A 26,566-nucleotide genomic window follows, 5' to 3' on the forward strand; every position below is an offset into this window, starting at 1 on the left:
GAAAAAAAGAACTGAAGAACAATGCCATGCGGTCCACTCTCTGGCGAGAAGATCTGAGAGCTGACCTGTATCACGTATATCTGAGCCCTTTCCCATAATCTTTAGAGGGCGAAAGATCCCTTGCCTGATTCCGACGTCGAGTCGTTGGTTTTTGCGAAGTGGAAAGTTTTCCTTTGTTGACGCCTCCGAGTTTGTTGCTGGGGTTCGAAAGGTCGGAAACGAATACGTCCCCCATCCAAGCGTGGTACAGAGCAGCGAGCGATCGTGGTGTATCTGTTCTTGCAAACAAAGACCATGAAAAAGAAACCGAAACCCCATGCATCTCTCCCCTCGAAACGAAACCCAACTCAACACAACGTCAAGTCGCTTTAAGCCGCCGGACGCTCGGCCCTGGGTGCCGACCACGCAACGTTGAGGATAAGGTTGGCGTAACCTGAGAGAGAGAGGGAGGAAGAGAAGGTCAGCTCGAGCTCTTCGTCGCGTCTCTCCTGTCGCGTCTCTCCTCCTTAACACGTCTCCTCCCCTCCCTCTCTTCTTCCTTCCTCCCCACGACTTCAACCCAACCAGCACCTTGAACCAAGAAGAATACAAGCTCGACTCACCCTTTCCGTGCACCTTCTCCATAGCCCTCTGCGCAACCTCCCTGCTCTCGAACGAGACGAACGCGTATCCCTTCTTGACACCCGTCTCCCGATCCTTTCCGATGTAAACCCTGGCGATCCTTCCTCCCTTCTCTCCTCCGATAGCCTTCTGGAACAGTTCCCTGAGATCGTCCTCCTCGACGTCCTCGGAAACATTGGTGACTCGAAGGGTGGGGAGATCGTCTCGGGATCCTCCTCCTCCAGGACCGGGGTACTTGGAGTCGGCGGAAGGACGGGAAGTGGATCCTCCGGATCGCATGGAACTGATTGGAGGTGGAGAAAGAAGGAAGAGAAGGGGAGAGAAGGGGAGAAAGAAAGGTCAGCGAAGGAATGTGAGACGCGACGAGACTCGCTCGATCAACTCGCTCGGTCCAGGAACTGGGAGGAGACGTGGTACTAACGGAGGGACGTATTTTCCTCCAATACCTCCGGAAGGAGCAGAAGCAGCAGCCTGCTCTCCAGGAGTAGGGTCGGCTCCGAAGTCGGGGGTGTCTGAGGAAGCGAAGGGAAGAAGCAGAACGGGAGAGGGTATGGGATCAGCAACAGTTCCTTCGCGTCACGGATCTGTATATCGTCTTCTCCCCAGCAACGACAAATTCTCGGGAGAGGCCGATCGAGTAGGAGTCGACAGGGGAGAAGAGAAGCGAGATCGAAACTGAACTGACCGTTGGACATTCCGATTCCCTCGAGAGTCTCCTTGTAAGGACACTTGGAGGTGAACTATCGAAGCGACAGTGTATAGATATGGTCAGATACAGGTTCGAGGGGCTCTCGAAATGGCAGCAGCAAAGCGAGAAACGAGGAAGCGCAGAAGAGGAGAAAACGTACATGATCTCCCTTACACAACCTACAGACGATCTTCTTGACCTTGGAAAGAGCCTTGGCCTCGTCGGTCTCCTCCTTGGTCTCCTCAGCCTAGCAAACAAGCAAAACCAGGGGGAAAGGTGAGCTTCTCGAGCGAAACGAGAGGTGTCGAGCGAAGGAGGTGAAGCTGAACGAACGGCCTTTCCGACTCCGAGCTTGAACTGCATGTTCTCTCCGACGGTGGTGGTAGAGTTGTTGGGACCGGGAGGCGAGTTCTTCTCGGCTCCGAACCTGATAAGACGAGAGAAAGAAAACAGACGAGGTCAGAGCTGGGGCTCGAGGGGAGGCGAAGGGAACGCGAAGAGGAGGGAAGGGAAACGAACTTTGCCCAACGAGACCTCTCGGCGACGCTGTGAGAAACGTGCTGAGTCTGGAGAGTTCGCTTGATCTTTCGAGTGACCTGTGTGTACCAAGAACGCAAACGATGGGCAGGTATGAGCTCGTGGAAGACGAGGAAAGGGCTTGACGGTGGAGGCGAAGGGGAAGGGAGGAAAGGGTTGTGCTCACCTTGACCTTCTTTCCGTCCTCGTTCAGCTTCCACTCGACAATGGTCTTGATACCGTCGGCACCGATAGTCTCGGTAGTAGCGGGAAGAGTCTCTGTGAGAGTCAGAAATAGGCAGAAGAGACGGTTAGAAGGCAAGAGAGGAGCAAAGGGAGGAGGAGGAGGAGGAAGGGGGGTTGTTCGAGTCGCTAGCTGTTGAAGTTCAAACAGGACTGCTAGAAGAAAAGGAACGTACCAGACTCCTCAACGTCGTCGGCCCAGTTGGTCTTAGGTTTGCTACGGATATCGAAGGGGAGGCGAGAGGCAACGAGGTCAGCTTGAGAGAAGGAAGCGTCGAGCTGATGGGAGGAGGAGAAGCTGAACGTACGTCTCGGTTGTCGACATCTTGTTGATTCTATCCGGCGGGGATTTGAAGCTCCTAAAGTGGCTTGAGAGAGAGAGGTAGGAGTGGGGAGTAGGTGGTGAACTGGGAAAGCGAGTGAAAGGGGTTGCTGTAGTTGAAGGGTAAGAACAAGGGGAGAGAAGTGGTCGAGCTTTCCCTTTTTTTTGAAGGGAGCCACTCCTCGACCTTTCCTCCCATCCTCCCTCGCTCCTCTTCTTCGCCTCCAACCATCACAACCGAATCTTCGACTCTTTCCAAACCCTGCTCTTCCCTACCCTCCTCACCACCCCCTCCTCCCTCTACTAGACTTTCCTCTTCCTCGGAAGACAAAGTCCCTCCTTCCGTTCCTCGCCAAAGATGCCCAAGAAAGCCGTCGGAAAGGTCTACAAGTCGGTCATCATGATGAACAAGGTCAGAAACTTTGAAAAGTCGGTCGCAGAGAACCCTGACTTCTTGGCTTCCTTAGCTCGTGAGTAAATGGGTTCTTTCTATACTATAGATGCGAGGTTTCTGAGCTCGCTCGTCTCCTCCTCCTCCCGATCTTCTCTTTTGACCTTCCTTCCAAACTCGAGCTGACCTCTTCCTCCTTCCTTCTCCTCTTTTTCTATACAATCAGCCCCCCATCTCCTCCCTTCCAAACCCAGCTACCGAAACCCTCTCTCCTCTACAACGTACGACACCCTTCCAACCTTCCGATCCTTGTACTCTCAAGACCCTTCGACCTTTGGACGACATCCCCTTCCTTCCTCCTCCCTCGTCGTCCCTCCTTCCTCCTCCCCACCTTCCACCCTCCTCCCTCTCCTCCCTCACCCTCAAACCTTCCCTCCTCTTCTCTTCCTCCAAAACTTGATCGGCGGATCCTCGGCGCTCGCTTCGACAGCGTTGAACGACGACCTCGCTCTCCAAATGATCACCCACACCTCCCATCCTCCAGCTCAACGAGGAACAGCTCCTCACAACCTCAAGATGGCCTTCATGGGAAGGAGAGTGCTCGAGATGCATCTCCAGATGTTCCTGTTGCATGCGGAGGCGCAGAGGAAGGAGGCCGGGAGCGGAAAGTCGGTTTTGATCGATACTCAACGAGCGACGGAGAAGGAGAAGGTCGTCGTCGTCGTCGATGGGCAGCAGGAGAAGGCCACCAGTACTACCGAGACGGAACAGCTGGCGGAGGGTGTAGAGGAGGAGGCGGTGGAGAAGGTGGTGGTGGTGAAGTCGAGGAAGGTCAACCGGGCGAAGAAGGAGAAGAGGTCCTTGGCCGCCCCGTCCTACCTCGTCGTCGCAGAGGGAGTTCAGCAGGGAGATGGGACACCGGGAGGGTTGATGGATTCAGTTCTCTCGGAGTACGTGCTGGGGAGGTTTGTGGGAGAGAAGTGGAACCTGAGTGAGGTCATGCTTTACGATGCTGGAAACGTGAGTTCCTTCTCCTCGTCTTCTCGTTTTTCTTCGCTTGAGGTCGACGCTCGAGTCCCCAGTCTGTGTGGTGCGCTCATGGGAGGTCGTCGGGGAAGCAGCTGGGTAGTCGTTTTGTTCGTGAAGTTGAGGAGGGAAGCTGTAGCTTCACGCGTCTTCCTTCCTTCACCTTGCGTTCCGTTCTCGCCTTCTTCGCGTCCAGTTCGATTGACCTCTTTGTTTTATTTCTTTATATTACAGCCTGCGATCAGCGGCCGACTGGGCTCCCTCAACAGAATCCAAGGATCCCTCGTCCAGTCCGTTTTCGGAGGTCTCTCGCACGCCTACGTTCGTCCCTCTCTTTCTCTCCCTTTCTCCACGCGCTCTCGAGCCTCCCATCTCCCCTTTCTTCGTCGCCCAGCCTCCCCTTTTCACCATTGCATCGCTCAATCCTATACTGACCTCCTTTCCTCTGTTCTTCTCTTCGTTCCACGTCGCGTCTCGTCAAAAAACAACAGGGAGCCGCCTTCACCTCCCGGTTCTTCCACGCCCACACCCTCCCTCTCCTCGAGTCGAGGATGCCCCAATGGACTCACCACTACATCGAGGAGCAGAGGTTGAAGGTTCTGGAGGATGGAGGGATCTGGGGCGAGCAGTAGATTGCGAGAGGAGGAGGAGGGTGTCGAATCGATCGAATGTGAATCGAGGATGGACATGGATGGACGCTGCAGTTCTCTGAAGGAAGCTTTGGAGTCGGGCTGGGATCACGTCTAAGAGACAGAAACGAAAGAAAGAGTTCTGAGATAGGGAAGGGGGCCTTGATGTAAAGCTTGGAACTCACGCGACCGCGTCTGCCTCGGTCGTTTCGAAGGAAGGATGGGCTGAAAGGAAGGAGAGAGTTTGTCTCAACCACCATCACTTCCTTCGACTGAATTTGCCAGATGGTAGCCTTCTCGTGAGTTCCCTTCCGATCTTGGCCCTCACTCAACTCTCGTAGGCTCGACGCTCGTGGGAAGAAGGAAGGAAGTTGAGCTCGAGCTCACCCATCTCTCCCTTCCCTTCCTTCCTTCGCTTCCTTTGTACCTCCCTTCACCCCTTCTCCTCGTCTGCTATCATCCTTCAGTCCCTTCGAAGTCGAGCTATGGATGGACAAGTACGAAGTCACGGCCAAAGTAAGCTCTCAAGCCCTCGACCCTTCTCTCTGTCTTCGAAGCTCACCCGCTCTTCTCCGTTTGTCTCCTCCTGCCAGTACAACATCGCCGAGACGTGCTGCGACTCTATCTCGATCAAGGAGCTTCTAGAGCATGCTGGGATGACTCCCGAGGAGTTTGTGAACGAGAAGGGAGGAGTGTTCGAGCGGAGGATGACTTATGGCGATATTCCGGGTGAGGATCGAGAGGAAGAGAGAGGGAGGGGAAGGAGAAGCTTCGCTGTTGTGGGACGCTGACCCTCGTTGCTCTTCGTTCAACAGGACCTTCGGAACTACGAGCGAACATCGCTAGCTTGTTCAACGCTGAGGCTGGGATCAAGGGAGAGAACATCGTCGTTACAGTTCGTTCTAGATCTCCTCGATCTCTCCTCGTTCGTCGTTGTTGAACCAGCTCGCTGATCTTCCTCCTCTTGGACTTGATCGAAACAGCAAGGTGCCATCGCAGCGAACTTCCTTACCCTCTTGTCTCTCTGCAAGCCTGGGGATCACGTCGTCTGTGTGGATCCGACTTATCAACAGCTGTGAGTTGAGATGAGACGCGAGTTGTTCGGTCATCTGAACGCATCTCTGATCCCTCTACCACCCTTTCTTACTGTAGGATCGAGACTCCTGCTTCCTTCGGTGCTACGGTGTCGAAGTGGACTCTCAAGTCGGAGGAGGACTGGCTTCCGAACGTCGTGAGTTGACGCGTCGAGCTTGCTCTTCCTTGCTGGGTTTCGTTCGGCTGACCCGCTCTGTTTTTCATCTCGCCGTCGTCAGTCGGACCTCAAAAAACTTCTGACTCTCAAGACTAACTTGGTCATTATCAACAATCCCAATAACCCGACTGGACGTTTCATCCCAACGAAGACTCTCCTCGAGGTCCGTCGTGCTTGCCTCACACTTTGTATCTGCCCTCCTGATGCTGACCTCCCTTCGGTATCTTCTCTAGATCGTCGAAGCTATCAAAGCACACGCTGCTCCTGGATGTGTACTGTTCAGGTGTGCACTTCGGCTTCAGGAAAAGCGAGCATCGAGCTGACTGTTTCTTCTTTCACTCCTCGCTGCAGCGACGAGGTGTACCGACCCATCTTCCATCATCAAGACGAGGAGCTGCCTGTGTCCGTTCTCGAACTGGGATATCCCCACGCTGTAGTCTCTGGCAGTCTCAGTAAGGCCTACTCGTTGGCGGGGCTGAGGATCGGTTGGTTGGCGAGCAACGACGAGGTGCGTTCAATGATCTCTTGACGAGTCTTTCTCTTCCGAACTCGAGACTGATTCGTTCTCGTCCCTTTCAGAGTATCGTCAAAGCAGCGATATTGGTGAATCTCTTTGTTGCCTCTCCGTCTGTCTCTCAGGGTGCTGACGTCTTCTCTCCCGACATCAAAGCGACGCGATTACAACATCATCTCCTGTTCGCAGATCTCGTCTCGTCTCGCCTCTATCGCTCTGAACCCCACCGTTCGACCCAAAATTGTCCGACGAAACCTCGAGCTCGTCAATACCAACCGTCTCATCCTGGAGGAATGGGTCGCGAGGCAAGAAGGACGAGTGACCTGGGTCGTGCCGAACGCTGGAACGACTGCGTTGTTGAACCTAGGAGAGGGAAGTGGGAAGGACGGAGACGACGTGAAGTTCAGCGAGGAACTTTTCGAGAAGACTGGGGTGGTGAGTTTCTTGCCAGTGAGAAGAACGGAGGGGAGTCGCTGCGACTCGAATTTTGACGCGTCTCCTTTTTTTTCGTTCGATCTCGCAGATGGTCGTACCTGCTGGACTCTGCTTCGGCGTACGGAATCATTTGAGGATTGGGTACGTCTCGTCGACAGAGACCTTGACGGAAGGTCTGGAGCTGTTGGGTCCCTTCCTCGAGAACTGGCAGAGGAAGCGCGTTGAGGAGAAGTAGACAGCAGGTAGATTTTGATGATAACTTCTCGCCTTGCAAGGCAGGAGAGTTTTCCTAGTAACATTTCCGATGGATGAATGACGGAAAAATTCTCCCTGACGACGAGAGCTTCGGTCAAACAAGCCGTCGCCCGACCGATCCGCGTCCCCTCCCTTCCCTCCTTCCTTCACCAATCTTCAACCACCCCCCCCCCCCCCCCCCCCCCCCCCCCCCTCCCTCCCGCGCCTCCTCTGGTCTTGCATCCACCATTTAAGAGCCATGCCACCCTCGCGCTTCCTCCCGAGAGAGCTGGGCTACCTCTCGAGCCTTTCTCGACGCCCTACCATCTCGCCGACGACATCGACCTCCCTCCTCCTTCGCCGCGCGATGCTCCTTCCCCATCCTCTTCTCTCCTCCTCCTTCCCTCCTCCAACTCGACACTTCCTCGGAGAATCAGCTACTCAACGAAGGAACTTACATGTATCATCAAGTCGATCAGCTCTACCGTTGCTGGTTCCTCTGCTAGGAGTCTTGAAGGTGAGCTCAAGTCGGACGATGCCGTCAAACAGCCTCCTTCAACTTTTGAGCTCAGTCGTCTCCCTCTCTTTCCTTATATCGACAGACCAGCGTCGCTCTCGGAGTGGTGACTACGGCACTTAGAGTTACAGCTACACTCCTGTAGGTTTTCCGTTCCAAAACTCCCCTTTTTTGCCGTTGAGGTTGAGCTTGACTCGTTCTCCTCCTCCCTCCCTCGCTCTCCTCCCTCAACCCTACAGCGTCTTCTTCAAAGTCTTCCTAGCTCGTCATTTAGGCTTCGACGACCCGAATTCACCTCGTTACATGCCTCGACCTCCTCGCGTCTCTTGGAAGGCCTGGAGAGTGCACTGGAAGGCTTATCCTGGAGGACGGCCAGGACGAGGAGAGAGGAAGGAGCCGAAGGAGATCGAGGTGTTGACGCCCGAAGTCCAGAAGGAGGTGGATTCGCTTCGAGAGTGGCACGAACATCATCAGGCTCTGGAAGATGACACCAAAGGGATCAGATACATCGCTGGACTCATCTTCTGGACGCCAATTCTAGGGCTTCTGCTCGTGTTCGGGGCAGGACTCGAGCAGACTCCTTTGACGGGAAGATGGAGGATAGTGCTGATCTCTCCAGCGGAGGAGGCAGCGATACATAACGCTTTGAAGGAAAAGGGGTAAGTCGTCCCTTTCAACTACTCCTCTACTTCCTCAAAGCGGCGACCCAGGCTGATCGCGTCGTTCATCCGCTTCGCCTCTTTCCCAGATGGTTCGAGGCCGTTTTGGACGTTCTCCTCACATCAACGTCTACCAACAGCACTCCAAACGAAGGTGGACACCCTCCCGACGTGAAGATCCTCCCCGAAACGGACTGGCGATGGTCCTGGGTCGAAACCACCCTTCGTCGTTTGGAGGACGGCGTCACTCGTTCCCACGAGCGACTTACCTCCTCTCCTTCTTCCACCCTCCTCAATTCGGACGAACCCCCTTTCCCTCCACCACCTCCCCCAACCCATCCTCTTCATCCCAGAACGCGAGCCGCCGCCTTCCTTCACGAACACCTTCCCAATCCCAACGCAACCTCGACCTCCTCCTCTTCCTCCTCGCCTTCATCAGCTTGCATCGATGGACCACCGTACCAACTCCTCATCCTCGATGCAGAAGACCGTAACGCTTTTTCCTACGGCTTTGGAGGATCGGGAGCAGCTGGGATCGTCGTCTATCGAGGACTGCTCGACTCAATCCTTCAAGACGCGTCTTCCTCTTCCTCTCCTCCAACCATCATCACCACGTCACCTCCCCCTCTACCACCTCCCTCGTCAACATCCATTCCACCCTCACGTCGCTCCCTACTTTCCTACCTCATCCCTTCATCAATTCCCTCGTCGCCGCCACCTCCTCCCTCCTCTCCCGTCCCTTCAACGCGTCCCACCGAGTCTCAAACGCTTCACCTCGCCACCGTTCTCGCTCACGAGATGAGCCACCTTCTGCTCTCTCACCACCTCGAGTCGTTATCTCATACATCGGTCGTCCTTCCCTCCCTCGCCAACCTCGGTTTGGATCTTCTTCGCACGATGCTGTTTCCCCTCACAGTTCGTCCCTTCCTTCGCTACTTGTCCTCACCTCGGTTCTGACCAAATGCTTTTTCTCTGTGTTTAGATGGTGTTTGGTCCCTTCGTGAACGACGCCATCGCCAGCGCGACGAAGCCGGGAGACGCGTCGAAGGCAATCGGCGACTCGTGCTCCTCTCAGAAACTTGAGATCGAAGCGGATCTGGTTGGACTTCGGTGAGATCTGGCTCTTTCTACTGGTTCGAGAGCTCTGATATGCGAGCTGACTCGTCGTTGCCTTCCTTCTCCGCATCAGGATCCTCGCCGAGTCCTCCTTCGACCCCTTCGAAGCCGCCTCGTTCTACTCCCCCGAACGAGCTCCCTCTCCCTCCCACCTCGACGGACTCACACGAGCCCGGGAAAAGGAGGTCAAGTCCGGCTGGACGATGAGTTGGTTCGGAGGGAGTCATCCTCCCGACGAGGATCGGGCGATGGCGGTTCAGAAGGAGCTGGAGCGGTGGAGGGTGGTGTGGGAGAAGGCGAAGAAGAAGAGGGAGAAAGAGGAAGCGAAGGAGCGTGCGAGTTGATGGGATCATTAAGATTCAGATCAAGAGAAGCGTCTATAGACGGAAAGGGAAGCAAGATGAAAGAGAAACAACAAGTTCAAAAGCGAGAGAGAAGGAGAAAAAAAGCAAGTGAGTTCGTCGAAGCGAGATCGAAGTCAAGAAGCAAGATAGTAGAAGGGTGGAGATATGCGAGCGAGATGGTGAAAGCAAAGTATGCGAGAGAGCGTGGGAGAGTGTTGGAACAGTGGGATATCCGAAGCAAAACAGAAGAAGCAAAGGAAAAGGGAGATTGAAGAGCTCGGCTAGGCGAGCATCGAGCCGCCCAACGACTGATGAAGAGAAGAAGAGAAAGAGTCAGCCCCGCAACTAGAAGAGAAAGGAGCAGAGATAATCTTGCTGACCATTGCGTCTCGATCGTGAGCCATCGCTCGTCTATATTCGAGAAGCAAACGGAACATGCTAAATAGAAAGAGGGGTGACGAGGTCAGCTTTTGATGGTGAGAAAGAGGAAAAGAGTCGACGCGTCTCGTTCCGAACTCACTACGACTGCATGTCCTCCCACCTCCAGTGCTTCTCAGCGAAGTCAGCACCGGCGTTTCCGATACTCCTCGAAAGATCCTCGTTCCCTTCGGTGACTCCTGGAGCTCCGATGAAGAAGGTAGACGAGTCTGCGAGAGACAAAACAAAGAGGAAGGTCACTTCGAGAAGACGACGATGAAAAGAGAGCGAGGCTGCTCACGGTAGAGGTCCGAGAGATCGACTGAGACTGGCACATAGTGAAGCCAAGGGGTGATCCATTCGGTGTTCCACTCGGGGAAGATGGTCATCTGAGGGAGGGAAAGGAAGAGGGAGGTCAGAACGAGCGCGTCGTTCTTGATTACCCGAGAACGCTCACCTTGAAGACGACGTTTCCCGACGCTATCAGTCGACGGAATCGAGAGGACCCTGAAGATATAAAGCTTTAATCAGAATTGATCGCAACAGAGGGTCTCTTCTTCTGAACTCACATCCGTTTCCGTCGCTGAAGAAAAGCAAAGAAGAGAGGCGTCAGTTCTCCGTTGTTTTCTTCGAACGAGTCGGGCTGAAGATTGACTCACATATCGAAAGCGTAGCGATATTGAAGCGTCTCGTGAGGAAACACGACTCCGGCGAGCTGGATCTCCTTCCTCATCACAGCACCTGGGGAAGGAAGGGCGACGCGAGGGAGATTGGAAAGGTCAGCCTCGACTTGATGTTCGCCGGTCGTTCGAACTCGAAGACTCACACGTCCCATCCTCCTCGGAACACTGGCCAATGGAGCTAATCCCAACATCCATGAGATGCTCGTTCAAGTCTCTGACCTGGACTCGCTTCATGGCGATCCTCCTGCTCGGGCTTTCGATCAACACGTCCGTGTGTCCTCGACGAGCGTTCGCCAGAGCATGAAGCCGAATTCGATGCGAGTTCCTCCAGTTGTAGTCGTCACGTTTACTGAAGGAGTCTCCGGTGGTACTTCCTCGCCAGAAGATCTGGGGGTGGGACGAGGGAGAAGCGAGAAGAAGAGAGGAGGTCAGCTCGACGACGGGGAAAGAAGAAACGGCGGACTGCGCCGACCTTGTCGATAGACTTATCCTCCCAAGGGATTCGAATCGTGACGTTCTGGAAGGCCTCGAGAGGCGTCATGAGGATCTGGTTTGATTGGACGTATTTCGAGAGAACGAGCTGAGGGTCGAGTCGGGGAGAACGAGGCTGGTTGTGCGAGTAGGTACCGTGGAAGTTGATGAGGGAAGGATTACCTGTTGAAGAGGAAAGGTTACAAGTCAGGAAGTGTTGTCGACGAGGACTAGAGCGTTGGGACGAACGGCAGAAGTCGAAGGACTTCAGAGGATCACGAATGAAAGCAACGGGAGCCTTCTTGGCTAAAATGTCGCAGGGAGAGAAGTAGGTCAGCTCAAGAGCGGAGCTGAAGTAGGGTAGAAGAAAACAGACTCACGAGCTTCATCACTGCCTTCGTCGAGGGAGAGAACAACGTCCTGCTCAGCAGCGAGTTTGACTCCGACCGGCGACGTCCAGGAGCAAGCGTCTGCGAGAAACGATCAAGAAGGAGTCAGCGGGCGAGCAGAGGTCGAAAGGACGCGGAAACTCACTCACTCAGAAGTCCATCCGACATCGCTCCTTTCCTGTTGACATCCTCCATGTTTCGTAGCTCGTCTCGGTTGACGTCTGAAAAGTCGCAGAGACGCAGAGAAGTTTCCGTCAGGTTCGAAGTCGAGTTTCAGAGGGAAAGAAGAGACTCACGTTTCCCTCGAGAACCTAGATCCATCATCCTCGTTCTGAACTCTTCACCCATGATGTTTCCTCCCAAGTCGTGATCTGACGCGCTCAGCCTGACCATCCCTGCATCGCCGCCGACGTCTCCCAGATCTCCTGAACCTTCTCCGAAATCTTCTGGGAGGAACTGTCGAAATCCTTCGCTAGATATCAAAGATGAGGAAGAGAGAGTCAGGTTGGAAAGCCAGGTCGAGAAGCAAGACGCGTCGAGACCTACAAAAACTGGGCCATCTCAAGAGGTCTGGGAGCGGTTGCTCTCTCTCCCGTGATGTTGACCGGAGCGTGCCGCCGGATATCGAGCTGATACGAGAAGGGTGCCTCGGCGAGGAGTTGGGATAGTCGAGAACCGAGGAGGGTAGGATCGAGAGCGAGGAAGGGAGTGATGGCGTCGTGGATCGAGTCGTACTGAAAGAAGAGATTGAAGACAAGATCAGCAGTGAGATGCGCGGACCGTTGGAGCGTAGGGACGTACATCGTCAACCTAGAAAGAAGAATGAGACGATGGATCAGAGGCGAGCTCGAAAGAAAGAGAAGGGGAAGCGACTCACGATCACCACGTCGTGTAGCTTTGCGAACTTCCACCAAGCATCGAACCCCTTCGGCGGTGATCTTCCGTATCTCAGCTTATAGGTCGCTTCAGCCTGAGCCCTGAGGGAGAAGGAGGAAGGAAGGAAGGAGAAATGAGCTCGAGCTCGACTTCGACCCCAGCTCGAACCTGTTTCTGCCACTCACAGCGTTTTGCTCTGCCTATGAGATCAAGATTGAGAGTCAGCTACGACCCTTGAGACTTACACAACGAAAAGTACGGACCTCGAGAGCTGCTTTTCCCATTTCTGCTTCGCTTCCTTCATGAGCTCGCTGTGAGCTCGAGCGAAGGCGATCAGCTTCAGCTTCACTTTACCCTCCTTTCCCCTTCTCCAAAGACTCACCGTATAGGATGACCCTGCTTCTTCCCACCACTCTTCCTCACTATGACAGATCCATCTTCCCTCTCGGTCAACCACTCTCCTAGATTCGCCTTTGCATCGCCTGAAGTCCGTCCAACGGCGACGAGTTGCGAGAGGGGAGCGGAGAGGGAGTCGTGGACGGAGAAGGCTGTTGAGAGGTAGAGGATGAACGAGATGAACCCTAGAAGCAGAAGTAGACGACGTGGTAGACGAGGAAGAGCTAGGCGACCTAGGAGGGAGGTCCGAGGAGGAGGGAACGTCTTGCGTCGAAGTCCAAAGGGAGAAGAGGGACTTCGAGGGAACGACTCCGAGGACGAGGTGAAGGGAGAGATCTGGAGAGCAAAGACAGAGAAGGTAAGCTCAAGAGTCAAGGAATTCATAGGAAAGACTTTGAAGCTCACCGGCATCCTCGTTGTATGGGAAGTCATGAGTCGGAAGAACAGAGGAAGGGAGGGGAGGGAGGGAGGGAGGGAAGGAGAGTCGAGCTCAACACTGATGGGCTGGAGAGAAGATCGAAGCCGTTTCTTGAGGGAACCAAATAATGAGAAGAGAACAGCGAAGAGATGAGAAAGGGCGAGATGACTAGAAGATGGAGGTTTGAGGTCAAAAGAAGGTGAGCTGTGAGAGGGAAGAGGGGCTGAAACAGAGAGCGGTTAGGGGGCAGGGAGAAGGAGAGTACAGCGCGAAGCCCGTCATCTTCCAGCCTTTGCTATGGATTCAGCTCGCTTCCATAGCTTGGAAGTCTGGGGAGGGTGTTAGGATCCCTGAAATGAGAGAAGGGACGAAGGGAGCGCTAGAGGAGAAAATTGGGCCGTGTTCGTTGAGGGAAGGAAGCAGAGGGACGAGCTTCAGAGCCGAAGTTCACAGCTCGCCCGGAGCATTTTTCTACCTCCCCCCCAAACCTGTCAGATTTTCAACCTCTCACAATCGGAGACTCGATAGATGTTCACTCTTATGAAGAAGATTTTCTGAATTTCTATGAGAGAGTCGCAGCCAGGCCGATTTTCTGATCGCTTCGATCTCGCCGACGTCAACAACCTCTTTTCGCTCTCGATAAATCGAGCCTACGAGGACCACACGACCGATTCGTGCTCTGGTTCTAGCTCGACGCTCTCTCTTGCATCGGCTGTCGAAGGAAAAGAGTGGAAACTGTCTTCCTGGGGCTTTCTCCGTCCGATCTCCTTCCAACCATCACCATCGAGCATGCTCTCCTTCCTCCTCTTCTGCTTCTCTTTCGTCTCTGTAGGACTTACCGCACCCTCGCCAGGACCTGTCAATCTCGACTCGCTCTTCAAGAGGCATCGCAACTCGTTCAACGGCACGCAGATCGGGAGCGACGGTTCGTTCGTATTCATCTCTCCGCTCACACCGAAACTGACACTCTCTGTCTCGACCTTTTCTCACAGCTTGGAAAAATCTTTACCCTTCGATCAACGGAACTCCATCCTACTCTCCTCAGGAATGGCTCGACAGGCTCATTGAAGTCGAGCTCGCTGGTTTAATCCCCGATGCGTCAGTCAATCCCATCGCCTTGTTGACACCACTGCTGGAAAGTGAGTCGATCGAGTATAACCTTGCTGGGTTACTGTTTTGCTGGCTTCTCTCGTTTCGTACTCGTCGTTTCACAGGCCCAACTACGGAAGTTTGAACGCGTCGTCGTCAGGAATCTGCTCGGTCACCTTCAACTGCTACGGACCTGAAGACGTCGTCAACGCTCCCGATGGAAAGCTCACAGTAAATTCTTCAGAGCGGACGTCTGATCAAGAGCGAGAGAAGATCAGAAGGAAACCTCGCTGACCTCCCTTTCCCATTGTTCTTTGTGTCGTCGCGTCTGTTTAGATCGCCTTCGACGATGGCCCAGACCTCGATTCTCCTTCGCTCTACAACTTCCTGCACGAGGAGTGTATTCACGGAACCCACTTCCTTATCGGGCGGCAGATCATCAAGAACTGGGAGCTTGCGCTTCAGCTCAGGGACACTCCAGGTCAAGCGCTTTCGGTTCATACTTGGTCTCACCCCTACCTCACCACGCTCACGAACGAGCAAGTCGTTGCTGAGGTGAGTCTGCTCTACGTTTCCAAGAGTAGAGCTGGGTTCAGATGAAAGAGGGTAGCTCAGGTCGCGTCGCTTTGTTTTGTTTTCGACGCGTTCTTTCAGATCGGTTGGACGATGCAGCTCATCTCGGATCTCAGCCTTGGGAAAATTGCGTAAATACCTCTCTCTCGCGGTCCTGGTACAATTCTTAACCTCCGGTCTCCTCTAGCCGTCATTTGGAACCACGATCCCAAAGATTGGGCCATCGACGACGCGACTTGGTTTGAATCCGACGTGAGAAGTGAGTCCCGCTTCCTGCTTCTTTCCCGAAAAGAGAGATCTGATCACTCTTTGGTTCTAAGAATCTATCCAAACCTACGTCAACGGCACCAAAACTCCTGGGTTGCTGATGCTAGAGCATGAGCTCTCGACGGGGAGCGTTGGAGGTTCGTTCGCTTCTCCCCGTTCTTCTCTCCCCCCGTAACTGACCTTCGTCGACCTGGGGTATGATCCAGCTTTCATTTCAGAATACCCCACCTTCGCTGAGAGAGGCTGGAAGACGGGCAACGTTGTGAGTTTCGCTTCGTTTGGGTCTGCGTCGACGCGACACCCTTGCCTTTCAAGCTCTTTTTCGCTGACTCCTCTGCCTTCATATTCTTCTAATGGTCCAGCCTGAGGTCTTTGGTCTCCCCTGGTACAAGAACGCCTTCGACGGCGGCAGCTACATCAACGAGGATGTCAACATCGCGTCCAACGGCTCTTTTTCGCTCGGGACCCTGTAGTTCTGTCTTCGATCGATGGAGCTCTATTAAGATCGAGACTCGCAGAGCTAGCAATCCTCAGGAAGCCTACAAGAACCAAACGGAAGCAGCAGCGAAGACGAAAGAGACCGAATCCGAAAGCGCTCGAGCTCACCCTTTCGCTTCCTTCCCTCTGACCATCACTCGCTTCTGACGACTCCTTCCTCGCATGCCTGGGTTCGTTCTTGCCCTTCCTCTCCTCTATCATGCCCTTGGCTCACCTCTTCATCTCCGTTTTCTCATCTTACAGCCACGCAAACTTCGTAGGAGGACCAGCAGCTCGAATCCGAAAGCTCTCCTCCTCCTCCTCCTCGCATCCGAACCGTCGAAACACTCACCTAGGAGGTCTTTCTCGAATCTTCAAACCTAGGAGAGAGAACGTTCAATTCGACTTCCCTTGGGTCCCTGCCCCGGACTCGGAGACAAGGCACGAGGAGGAGATGGACATGGAGGAGGGTGGAGGTGGATGGGTGGAGGAGAAGGAGAGGAAAGACGCGGGAGAGAGCAGCAGAGGAGGACAGGGAGAGACGAAGAGGAAGAGTGTGGTGCTGGATATGTTGGAGAACGACCTCAGTAAGTCTTGAGATCGGGAGAATTGGTGGATGGAGAGGGGGTGGGAGGAGGAGGGAGAGGAGAGAGGAAAGAGTTGAGCTCATTCGACTTGCGTTCGTTCGTTCCTTCAGCTCTTGGAGGCTTCGAAGCTGGGAAACAAGCTCTGCTAGACCTCGACGACTGGGCTGGCCTGAACGACTCCTACGTGAGCTCTAATTTCCTCTCTCAACGTCGAATAAGAAGGGACTGACCCGTTGCCTTCGTCGACCCAACAGATCTCAGCTTCCGACTTCCTCCCTCCCTCCCCCGCTCCTCGCTCTCGCCACCAACGCCGAGCACCATCGCCTCAGGAGATAGAGCAGCGTACAACTAGGAATAGGAGGCAGAAGAAGGTGGTCTCGGATGGAGAAGAAGAGTGGGAGGATGGTCGAGAGTTGAGACGAGGAGATGCCTACATGCACGACGAGAGTGAGCTCAGCCTCTCTCTCTCTTCTCCTCTTCGGCACTGCCTGATCTTCGTTCGCCGTCTTTCGGTGGATCAACAGATGCTACTCCTTCGTCTCCCGACCAGTACACCTTCGACGAACCTCAGCCTTCCTCTTCCAATCAACTCGAGCACGACCAAGACCAGGAGGAACCCTCCGACTTCGATCCACCACCCTCTCCTCCTCCCCACCAAGTTCAGCAGCAACAGCATCAGAAACAACATCCACATCAGAACCAGAATCAGGAGCATCACTCTCGTCAGAACTATCGTTCCAGCGTCGTGCACCTCCCTCTGTCCTTCAAGGCAGACTCCGATGGTATCGCTCGTCCTCATCCTTCACAGTATCCCGTCCCCTCGTCGTCTTCCGACGGAGATGCCATCGTCAACGCCACCATCATCGGAGCGAACGCCTTCGAAGGAGAACCCATCATCGAAGAGGAGAACGAGGAAGACCTCCAGGTCTTAGCCGAAGGAGAGATCGAGGGAGATGACCATCGAACGGACAGCAGGAACGACGCGTCGACGGAGAAGCCTACGACGAAGAAGAAGAAGAAGAAGATCTCTTCTCCCGACTCACAACGAATCACCCTCGGATCATCTACCATCTTCCACAACAACAACTCGGATCTTCTCGTCGGATCTCCTCTCTACGAACCCCCTTCTCCTCCCGCCGCTCGACCCGTCGTCGCGTCTCAGCAGCTCCAAGAGGACGAGCAGAGATGGAGATCGAGCCAACGTCCCATCCCTTCTTCTTCTTCTTCGAAGAATTACGACCACATCGATCTTCAGAACCCCATGAAGCACCTCGCTTCCGAACTCAAGCTCCCAGATATCTCAGGAGACGCGTCTCCGCTTCGACCCTCTCATCCTCCTTCTCGATCGTCTAGCGTGGGTCCAGAGAGGGAGAGGAGGAGAATGGACGCAGCAATAGTTCGAGACGTAGTCGTGGTGGTCGTGAAGAGAGAGGAGTACGAGTACACGTCCAACTTTGATTCGAGGAGATGGGAGACGCACGATGAGCCCGACGAGGAGGTGAGTTCTTCCCTTCCTTTTTTGTTCTGCTGGTTTGATGCGAGAAGATGATACTGAATCCTGCTTCTCTTCTCTATCCTTTATTATGCTTCTATAGCAGCCCTCCTGGAACGACTCCAACTTCGGACGACGCGACTCAGACGACGAGGAATCGAGCTCGCAGGAGATCGACGTTCAGCTTCAGCTTCAGTAGCAGCAGCACGAGAACGAAGGAAGATGGATGAAGGATTGAGAGGTGTACGTTTCTACTACCTCAACGACCTATACATGTTTACGTTCAAGAACTTGAGCTCGAAGAGGATTTCGAAAGGCGCGTCGTCTCCCTTCAGCTCGTCCGAATAGCTCAACGGGGGACGAAGGCCAGCAAGGATGACTTGAGTTTTGCTAGATAGTCTAGTGGGATAAGACACCGGATCAAAGAATGAAAGGCATGGATACGAGACGAGAGAGAAGGAATCAAGAACGAGGCCGAGACGAGAGAGAAGGAACGAAAAAAAGACAGACGATCGTCGAACGAAAGAAACCCGAAGGGCCGCAACCGACAACCGAACGAACACAAGAAGCAACTACTAGTGACGAAACAAGCAATACTGAAAAAAAGGCGAGAGAGAGAAGAAGAAGAAACCGACGCGAGACCCCGCTCAACCCTCCACTTCCTCCATCCCCACCCCTTCCTCCTCCTCCTTCACTTCCCCCTCCCCCTCCCCCTCCATCGCCGCCGCCGGTTCTGACGAAGCAATCGTCCTGAACGAAGCCTTGAACTTCGCTCGATCCAACGGCTCCTCCTTTGCCTCCTCTCCCGCCATCCCCTCCCCTCCTCTCTCCCCAAGCTCCTCAACGCCTTCCATCCCCACCCCAACCTCCACCCCCATCTCATCGATCTCCCCCTCCTCAACCTCCGCCTCCTCCGACTCCTGACTAACCACGCTGTTCTCCGGTTCCGAAGGAGCCGTCTCCACCCCGACCTTCTTGCTCCCTTCGACCGCGTCGTTCCATTCCTTCACCGACGAGTCGGACGGCTGGTGGTGCTGTTGGTTTCCAAGGTGTTTGAGAATCTCGAGGTAGACGTTGGAAGGGAGGGTAGGCACGGTGGAACTAGTGCTGGCGGTGGCGGTGGTGGGAGCGGATTCGGCAGTAGGAGTGGGAGCGGGAGGAGACGTCGCCGCGTCGTTGTAAAGTCCGAGGAACGAGTTTGGTGGAACGATGGAGGTCGAGGTGGAGTGGATGATGATGGAGGGTTTGGGTTTGGTGGGAGATTCCTTCTTCTGTCGTTTCAAGCTGAGCACGACTCGAGCTCGGAGCTCTTCTGGGGATTTGTTGTAGCCGGCCGTCGCGTTCGGTTGGGAGGAGGAGTCGAGGTCGGAGGAAGGCGGGAGTCCTGCTCTCCCTTCGTTCGTCGAGGTTGAAGGAGGAGGAGGCTGGTGAGGGAGGGAAGTACTGGAGTTGGTGGGAGTTTGAGTTTGGGTTCGATTCATCCAGGAGTGAGCTTGAGGAGGGAGAGGGCCGGAACTGGATCGAGCGGGCCATCGAGTCGACGTTGACCCTCCTCTTCCTCCTCCTCCTCGAGAGCCTTGGTTGAAGTTAAAAGATCCTCTAGGGTCAGGGGAGTGTCGATAAGGATGAGTTGGGAGAGGAGAACGGTGGTTGGAAGTCGAGGGTCGAGGAACGACCGTTGCCGAACTCGAAGTTGCTCCGACGCCGCTCACCAACTTCTTCTCCCTCCCTTTCACTTCCTCCACTGCTCCGCCGTCCTCCCTCTCAGATCCAACCTCCTCTTCGCTCTCCCTCTCCCTCTCCATCGGCCCAAAGTCCCCTCCCTCCCAGAACGACGCTCCCGCTCCCGTCCTTCCCACGAACAACAACCTCCTCCTCCCTTCCTCGTCCGGCAAGGTAGCCTTGAGTCCCTGATCCGAACTCGTGCAGCTCGGCATCCTCGGAGAAAGCACAGGCGTGTTGGTCCCAGTCTGGATCGAATCCGACGAGGCGAAGGCACCGAGAGCTCGGGACGAGGAGAGTCGAGGAGGACGAGCGATGCTGAGCATGAGTCGACGAACGGGGACGGATTCGGGAAGGAGGGTGGCGAGGGTTGAAGGTGAGATGGGAGGGAGGTCGTCGTGAAGTCGGGAGGAGGGTTGAACGAGCTGGGTTGGGGTTTGGACGCGTCCGAGGGGAGGGAGGGCGCTGTCGGAGTGACCAGGACGAAGATCGATCCCGAGAGCGTTGCTGGGTGATCTTCCTCCGAGAGGACTCTCGCTTCGATCTCGATCTCGTCTGGGAGAGGGAGAGTGACTGCCCATCGAGCGATCTGAAGGAGAGTCGTCTCTTCCTCCTCTTCCTCGTCCTCCATCCTCGTGCTGATGCTCGTCCGAGCGGTACTCGACTGGATCGTCCTGACAGATACTGAGCGTATCCCAATCCTCCGTTCCAGCTGGTTCGTCCGGCTTCGAGCTCTGCTCCTCCTCTTCCGAGCTTCTTCGTCGATGAGAAACGGAGCTGCCAGCGTCCGACGACGGTCTTGAAGGAACCTCTCGGTCTCGGCCCTCGAGGTCGTCGGCACCCTCCTCCTCGTCGCTGTACGAAGGGAAGTAGGTGTCCCTTCTCAAGAGAAGGCGACCGTGCTCGAGAGGAGGGAGAGGTCGAGAACCTGAGTCGGCTGGGATGAAGCTGCTCTTCCCCGACGGGTACTCGATCTCGTAGCCTCCCTCTTGAGGTTCCCTTGGAGCGTTCTTCCACGACTTGATGGGTGAGACGTTGCCGTTTGAGTAGAAAGGAGGTTGGAAGACTGAACGAGATGGCGAAGAAAGAAAGAGACGCGTTCGGTGAGCGAAAGAAAGGCGACGAAAACGAAGACGCGACGACGCACCTTGAGGAGGAGCTTGAGGATTCCAAGGTCGGTAAGGGATGTTCACTCCTTCAATAGCTCCGACGGGCCAGGAGGAGAAGTTCTGAGCTGCGTCGTGCTGTCGTTGATGAGTGAGGTCTGATGAGGAGCCAAAGCCCAACCAACGACGAGTCAGCTCAGGAGAGGTGAAGAGGAAGACGAGAAGCGAAAGCACTCACTGATCATCGGATCCACTTTCCCAATCACATCGAAAGGAATCGATCTATCGTCGTCGCCAGGGATTCGGAAGCCTGAAAAAGAACAACACACGGTCAGCTCGAGAAGAACTCCACGAGAACGAGTGCCACTCACTCGCTCCACCCTTGTTGTCCAACGATCCCATCCTCTGCCTAAGCCCAATCTTCTCGTTGTAGTGGCTGAACCCAGTGTTCCAAGAAGGGCCAGTGTAGGTTCCAGCGTTCTTGGAGCTCTCCTCGGCGTTCTTCTGGACTTGGGACTCGACTTGGATGAGCTCCTCGGCTCGGTGGATTCGAGAGAGAAGAGGACGAGTGGGTGGAGAGGTAGGTCGAGGAGGACCGTACGTCGTCGACGAGTGGGAGTCTTGAGGAAGACGAGGACCTGAAAGAGCCAGACGAGAAGAAATAGAACGGTCAGTTCGAGAGAGAGAGAGAAGGACAACGACGCGACGAAACGCGAACACTCACTTCGAGGTCGTCGATTCTTCTTTGGCGAGCGTTCTGAGGGAAAGCCTGCTCCGATACAAAGAGAACGTTAGGTCTTCCGCTCGAGCGAGTATAGAAAGGCTTGAGACTCACCCTGTCGAGCTCGAATCTTGTTCTCCGGCAAGACAGGTCGTCGTCCTCGATCTGAAAGGCAGGAGGGTTCCAAAGCTCAGATTCGAGCTAGGAATTCTACTTCAACGACGACGACGACGAGAAGATGGGCAAACCTGCTGCTGCTGAAGACTCTCGAGATCGACTGCCACCATCTCGCCTCCTCGAGACGGTCCCTGCGAAGTGAAGAGCGAAAGGACGATCAGCTTCGGCGCGTCTCCTCCCTCTCCCTCCCTCCTCGGCCTTGCAAACGAAAGAAAACTCACCTTCCTCCAACCCACTATCCCTCCTCTCCCTCTTCCTTCCTCTCTCCCTCTCCCTCTCCTCCTCCTCCCGTTCCCTTCGTTTCCTCAACGACCTCCTCTTCGACGCACTCTCCTCTTGCTCGTCATCCTCGTTCTCGTCCTGTCGAGATCGTTCCCTCTCCCTCTCCCTCTCCCGTTCCTTCCTAAGCTGCCTCTCCTCGTCCTTCCTCCTCTCCCGAGATCGACGAGCCTCCTCAAGCTCGTAGTCGAGTTCGTCGCCTCCGGGAGACCAGCAATCGGCGGGAGCGAAGAGAGGAGGAAAAGGTGGTGCTTGTGCTTGTGCGTCGGAAGTAGAGGGTCGACGAGGGTGCGTGTAGGGGTTGGAGGGGAGGAGGTTCGGGTTGGGAGCTGTGAGAGACCGAGGAGAACACGATAAGCTTCGAAGGAGAGCGATGAAAGGAGAGGAAGGGAAGAAAGAGAGAGAGAGAGAGAGAAGAGACGAACCGTTCGACGAGTTGGAAGAGAGTCGATGATGAGATGGACCTGGTCCCACTGCTGCTGCTCCTGCTCCTCCTCCTCCGTCGAACGAGCGCTGTGAACATCCAGGAACACCTCTGGGGAAGCCTGAGGAATCCAAATCGAGTCTCGAATCAGCTTTTCCTGTCAGAAAACGAAGAGAGAAGAAGCAAGTAGTCGAAACTCACCTCTTCCTCCAGCTCCACCGCTCCCGTGAACCAACGAAGATCGCCTATTCTGATACTCGTCTTTAGCAGCTTTGTCTACTCCGACGAAAAAATCAACCCAACAAAAACGAAGAGAAGAGAAGAGAAGAGAAGAGAACGAGAGTCAGCTCGACGCTCCAACTCTCGACTCTCCACTCTCCTCCCCTGCCCTCCTCTTGTACTGACCTCTCTTCCACTCTCTCCACGATGGACAGTCCCGCTTGAAGTGCTGCCCCTGAACGGCACAGATGTCGCAGATGTAGCGCGCGTGAGGAGTCGCTGCTGTCGGAGGAGGAGGAAGGTGGTGAGGGTGGGAAGGGTAAGGCCGGAAGGGACGATGAGGAGCGGGTGGTGGGCGATACATCGAGAAGAGAGAGAAGGTGAGAAAGAGATGAGATGAGAAAGAGATGAGAAGAGAAGAGAAGAGAAGGGAGGGAGGGTGGGTGAGCGTTCGAGGTCAAACACGAGAAACGAGAGGAAGAACGAAAGACGAAACCTGTTTTTTCGGAGGCCCTCTCTGTAGAGAAGAAAGGAAGCCAAAGAAGGGTTTCGGGACGGAACTCAGGGGGCTGTCAAGTGAATTGAAAGAAAGTGAGAGCGACAAAGCGAAGCCCACCCCCTCTTCGTTTCACGCGCCAAAAGCCAAACTTCGACGCGACTGTCTTTTCCTCCTGCCTCCTCCCCTTGTTGAAACTTCAAAAACATCTTCCAGATAAACCAACCACACCCCGCGCTTATCCCCTCCTCCCAACGTTCCTCCTGACCTTCCTTCTCTCTCCACCCACCACTCCGTTCGCTCCTCCTTTCTCCTCCAGATACGGCACGTCCTCCCACCCTTCCCCCTGCTCCCTTCGTCGCCAATCCACCATTCCAGCCACAGGAAGTTCCGTCTCCCCTTTCACCAGCACCCTCGCTCGCGCCAGAAGTGAGTTCGGTAGAGGAGTGAGGAGTTCCAGTTTGGTGGACGGGTTGGAAGAGGACGCGTCGTCGAGCTCGAGGTTGGGAACCGATCGAACGATAGCGAACCCCAAGAGGGAGGACGTCGATGGTGGAGGAGGAGGAAGGGACCGAGTGTAGGGTGGTAGACCCTTCGTGGTCGTTGGCTTCGAAGAAGGACGCTCGTAGTCTTCGTCTAAGGAAACGAGTCCAACGACGCTGACCTCCAACGCTCTCAGCACCTCTTCTTCCTCCACCTCCTCCGCTCCAGGTCCAACGAGGTAGATCCCGTCGAGTCCCAAGGTCCAATCGAGCGTGAGAGGTCGTTTGGCTACGAGAGGAAGCGTGAAATCCCACGAGGTGGCGAGAGGGGAAGGTTGGATGGAGTTGTGAGTGAGGTGGTGGTGGTGGTGGTTGGAGGAGGAAAGCGGGGATTGGAACCGAGCGTGGAAGTAGGAGAGGAGGGAGAGCGTTCGGAGGTCTGAGGGGGTGAAGCGAGAGGATTGGGTCGAAGGAGGAATGGGGAGGAGGATGTAGCGGGAGATTTTGGATCCGTTGTTGTTGTTGGTTTGGTTGTTTTGGCCGTACGACGACCTGAACCCTTCCTGTTCCCCAACTTCCGCATCGTCGTACTCATCCTCCCCAGATCGACCTTCCGCTCGAGCCAAAGCCTTCCCGTACTCCTTCCCTCTCAGTCTCCCCCATCCACCTTCCACAGGGATCCTTCCTTCCCAACTCCCGTCCTCCCCTCCAGCAACCTCAAACTCAAATTCGACTCGATCGCCGACCATCTCCTCGATCTTCTTCAACAGGTCCATCCCGAGTCCTTTCACCCATCCTTGCGTGTTGAGGACGAGGGGGATCATGGACGTGTTGCGGTCGTCGTTCGGTGAGGAAGAAGGGGAGGAGGAGGAGGGGTATTGGACGTTGAGACGGTAGGTTTCGAGGAGGTTGGAGATGGCGGAGAGGTAGGCGGTTGGGTTGGAACGAGGAGAAGGGGAACCGATGTGGTGCGAGCGGAGAGGGATGGAGGGGTGGGTGAACGGTGGACCTTGAGGGAAGGAGGGAGAGGCGACGCGTCGAAGTCAGTTCGGTTTCTTCGACTCTGCTAGCCTCTCTTCGTTTCCCTAAGCTCTTCCTCCCTCGTCGCTCCTCCAAAACTCAAAGATAGCGTTAAAGAAGTCGCCAACTCACCTAAGATCCCCTTCTCAACCACCACCAAACTCACACTCCCTTCCACTCCCCACTCGCCTTGTCCCAGATCCGCCTCCAGCACAGCAACGTATCTATACCGATCCAGCAACCCGTTCACCAACGCTCTCGCGAACGTCGATTTTCCAGATCGTTTGGGTCCCTTGATCAACGCAGTGAAGGAAGCGAACGCGTCCTCCTCTTCTTCCTCGTCTGAATCGTCTGAATCGTCCGAGTCGTTGGGTTCAGAGGCAGGTTGGAGAGAGCGAGGGAGGCGAGGGAGGGAGTTTTCGAGGGAGGAGAGCCAGGAAGGTGGGAGGGTGTGAGGGAGGTGAGAGGATTGGGAGAGGATCTGGGAAAAAGAGAGGTGAGCTCGAGCTTCGTTGGACGAAAGAGGAGTTCGACTAACAGGATGGAAACCTCTGACTCCCCAACCAGCTTCGTCTCCTTTCCAGATCCCTTCGAACCCAGGAACGGCCTTTCCCATTCCTTCCAGACCTGTTCTCAGCTCTCTGACGAGGAAGCGAGCGACGAAGGTGTCGTCCTCCTCTTCCGAGTCGAGTCCGAGAGCTTCCAGGAGCGGTGACGGTGTTGACGAGGAAGCGTAGGAGTAAGTGGAAGGAGTGATGACGGGAAGAGGGTAGCAGGTGGGAGCGTAGACGGGGTGAGGAGTTGGAGGTTGGTTGGCGGCCGAGGAGGACGAGGAAGAGGAGGACGGGTGAAGGGTCGCGTTGAGGACGGATAGCGACGAGACGACAGGGTAGAGACGGCAGAGACCGGAGAAGATGAGGTTCTGATAGATATGCAAAGTAACCAAAATTGTCAGAGGGCCCAAACGAAGACGAAGAAGGAAAGGAAAGAAAGAAGTCAAAGCTCACCTCTCCCTCCTTCAACGAAACCAACACGGCTCCCTCGCCTTCCTCCACGTCCATAAACACCTTCCTCAACGTCTCCTCCTCGACCCTAACCACGTTCTTCCCGAACGAAGGCAAGAAAGTTGACATGGCTCCTCCAGGAGCGGAGGAAGCAGCAGCAGCGGCGAGCTTGTCCCTCTTCCTCTTTCCAGCTCGTCCAGGAGTGAGGACTCCTTCTTCTTCTTCTTCCTCCTCCTCGTCTCCTTCTTCGTCCTCTTCGACCTCCTCGACCTCTGAAACAACTTCTTCCTCCTCTTCCTCCTCGGACTCTCCCATTTCCCTATCGAACCCGCCTCCAACCCTTCCTCCCGAAGGACTCCATCCTCTCGTCTCTCCTCCTCTTCCGATGAACTCGACCCTCCCTCTCCCTTGCGTCTCCATCTCGGGCAAATCTTCATCCCAGTACCGAGCCACCGCTTTCCCTTTTCCTTTTCTTTTCCTCTGTTGTTTCGTTGAAGCTGTAGGCCGACTGGTTCCGAGCGAGACGAGCTCTCCGTCCATCATCAAGCTCAGAGGTTCAGGATTCAACAGCGACGACGACGAGAAGTTGGACGACGACGACGACAACGACGAGGGTGAAGAAGGGACAGGAGAGTTGAGGATGTCGAGAGCTTCTTGATCTTGATCGTCGCCATCGTAGTCGTTGTCCTTGGTTGAGACGGCGCGAGAGGAGGAGGAGGAGGAGGAGGAAGGAGTCGAGGAGAGGAGGAGGAGAGCCGCTGCTTTTCGAGCTGCTATGGCGCTCAGAGGAGGAGGAACTGCTGCTGTTGAAGCAACAGTGGTAGGTTGAGGTTGATGAGGAGGGATAGGAGTAGGTTTCGGAGTCTTTTTCCTCTTCTTGAGAGCGGGAGCGGACATGTTGGGAGGTCGTCGTTTGGGGGGAAGGAAAGGTGTTGAGCTCGAAAAAGCTGAAGTCTTGAAAGACCAAACATAGATTTAGACCTCCTTTCCTCCCATTGTTTTTCCTCCTTCTTTGATCTTCGAGGCTGTTTGATATCGCTACGGAATAGCCACGAGAAAAAAAAATCGGTCTACCTTGCAGGCCAGCTCGGTGAGAGCGAATAGTTGAAGCTCATCGGCCCTTCGAGCGAGACGACGCGTCCGACCCCTCGTTTCCTCCTGACAAAGCGCTGTGCTCCAGAAGCTGCCGCGGGCTGATATGTATAAAGTCAGAAGTCCGAAAGAGACCGACTGTGAGGAGGTGGTTCAGGGAGGAAAGAGCGAATAGGAAGGTG

The 26,566-nt window shown here is 55.0% G+C and overlaps 7 protein-coding genes across 7 annotated transcripts; 4 read left to right on the top strand and 3 right to left on the bottom strand.

Moving 5' to 3' along the window:
- Positions 1–368: 368 nt before the first annotated feature.
- On the bottom strand, positions 369–2,862 carry TIF35 (translation initiation factor eIF3 core subunit g; the record flags this gene model as incomplete). Its single annotated transcript, XM_076644044.1, has 10 exons — positions 2,377–2,862; positions 2,245–2,285; positions 2,019–2,104; positions 1,829–1,905; positions 1,643–1,736; positions 1,470–1,556; positions 1,307–1,361; positions 1,043–1,133; positions 603–904; positions 369–433 (listed from the first exon to the last, which is right to left on the bottom strand). The coding sequence occupies exons 1-10, from the start codon at positions 2,391–2,393 to the stop codon at positions 369–371; spliced, it is 915 nt and encodes a 304-aa protein (XP_076500443.1). The 5' UTR covers positions 2,394–2,862.
- On the top strand, positions 2,443–4,682 carry BDY24DRAFT_165033 (uncharacterized protein). The gene is made up of 5 exons (XM_076636203.1): positions 2,443–2,475; positions 2,549–2,860; positions 3,008–3,801; positions 4,042–4,128; positions 4,299–4,682. The coding sequence occupies exons 2-5, from the start codon at positions 2,749–2,751 to the stop codon at positions 4,437–4,439; spliced, it is 1,134 nt and encodes a 377-aa protein (XP_076500444.1). The 5' UTR covers positions 2,443–2,475; positions 2,549–2,748; the 3' UTR covers positions 4,440–4,682.
- Positions 4,581–6,971, top strand: BDY24DRAFT_164988 (aminotransferase function). Its single transcript, XM_076636202.1, has 12 exons — positions 4,581–4,735; positions 4,904–4,952; positions 5,030–5,165; positions 5,252–5,331; positions 5,420–5,511; positions 5,589–5,667; positions 5,750–5,851; positions 5,922–5,971; positions 6,040–6,196; positions 6,268–6,291; positions 6,359–6,637; positions 6,726–6,971. The coding sequence occupies exons 1-12, from the start codon at positions 4,722–4,724 to the stop codon at positions 6,870–6,872; spliced, it is 1,209 nt and encodes a 402-aa protein (XP_076500445.1). The 5' UTR covers positions 4,581–4,721; the 3' UTR covers positions 6,873–6,971.
- Positions 6,972–7,612: 641 nt separating this feature from the next.
- BDY24DRAFT_165105 (uncharacterized protein) lies at positions 7,613–9,545 on the top strand. Its single transcript, XM_076636204.1, has 4 exons — positions 7,613–8,047; positions 8,137–8,962; positions 9,030–9,157; positions 9,237–9,545. The coding sequence occupies exons 1-4, from the start codon at positions 7,692–7,694 to the stop codon at positions 9,505–9,507; spliced, it is 1,581 nt and encodes a 526-aa protein (XP_076500446.1). The 5' UTR covers positions 7,613–7,691; the 3' UTR covers positions 9,508–9,545.
- Positions 9,546–9,788: 243 nt separating this feature from the next.
- BDY24DRAFT_412029 (uncharacterized protein) lies at positions 9,789–13,150 on the bottom strand (the record flags this gene model as incomplete). The annotated part of the gene is made up of 20 exons (XM_076643008.1): positions 9,789–9,815; positions 9,888–9,945; positions 10,028–10,154; positions 10,226–10,313; positions 10,382–10,431; positions 10,494–10,507; positions 10,584–10,665; positions 10,751–10,994; positions 11,080–11,261; positions 11,328–11,384; positions 11,459–11,548; positions 11,617–11,688; positions 11,764–11,939; positions 12,014–12,201; positions 12,269–12,277; positions 12,345–12,444; positions 12,529–12,543; positions 12,607–12,654; positions 12,726–13,075; positions 13,145–13,150. The coding sequence occupies 20 exons, from the start codon at positions 13,148–13,150 to the stop codon at positions 9,789–9,791; spliced, it is 1,983 nt and encodes a 660-aa protein (XP_076500447.1).
- A 796-nt stretch (positions 13,151–13,946) lies between these two features.
- On the top strand, positions 13,947–17,841 carry BDY24DRAFT_412030 (uncharacterized protein; the record flags this gene model as incomplete). The annotated part of the gene is made up of 13 exons (XM_076643009.1): positions 13,947–14,082; positions 14,150–14,255; positions 14,372–14,477; positions 14,583–14,826; positions 15,007–15,078; positions 15,140–15,223; positions 15,293–15,348; positions 15,449–15,555; positions 15,828–16,150; positions 16,261–16,334; positions 16,405–16,597; positions 16,675–17,648; positions 17,746–17,841. The coding sequence occupies 13 exons, from the start codon at positions 13,947–13,949 to the stop codon at positions 17,839–17,841; spliced, it is 2,571 nt and encodes an 856-aa protein (XP_076500448.1).
- Positions 17,842–20,247: 2,406 nt separating this feature from the next.
- BDY24DRAFT_368355 (polynucleotide 5'-hydroxyl-kinase) lies at positions 20,248–26,189 on the bottom strand (the record flags this gene model as incomplete). The annotated part of the gene is made up of 14 exons (XM_076638020.1): positions 20,248–20,430; positions 20,558–20,628; positions 20,709–20,780; positions 20,842–21,108; positions 21,195–21,239; positions 21,306–21,356; positions 21,859–21,976; positions 22,073–22,228; positions 22,273–22,347; positions 22,477–22,572; positions 23,451–24,277; positions 24,421–24,769; positions 24,827–25,210; positions 25,296–26,189. The coding sequence occupies 14 exons, from the start codon at positions 26,187–26,189 to the stop codon at positions 20,248–20,250; spliced, it is 3,588 nt and encodes a 1,195-aa protein (XP_076500449.1).
- Between the last annotated feature and the right edge of the window lie 377 nt (positions 26,190–26,566).

Source organism: Mrakia frigida (genome assembly GCF_051309035.1).
Source record: "Mrakia frigida strain ATCC 22029 unplaced genomic scaffold BDY24scaffold_3, whole genome shotgun sequence".
NCBI lineage: Eukaryota > Fungi > Basidiomycota > Tremellomycetes > Cystofilobasidiales > Mrakiaceae > Mrakia > Mrakia frigida.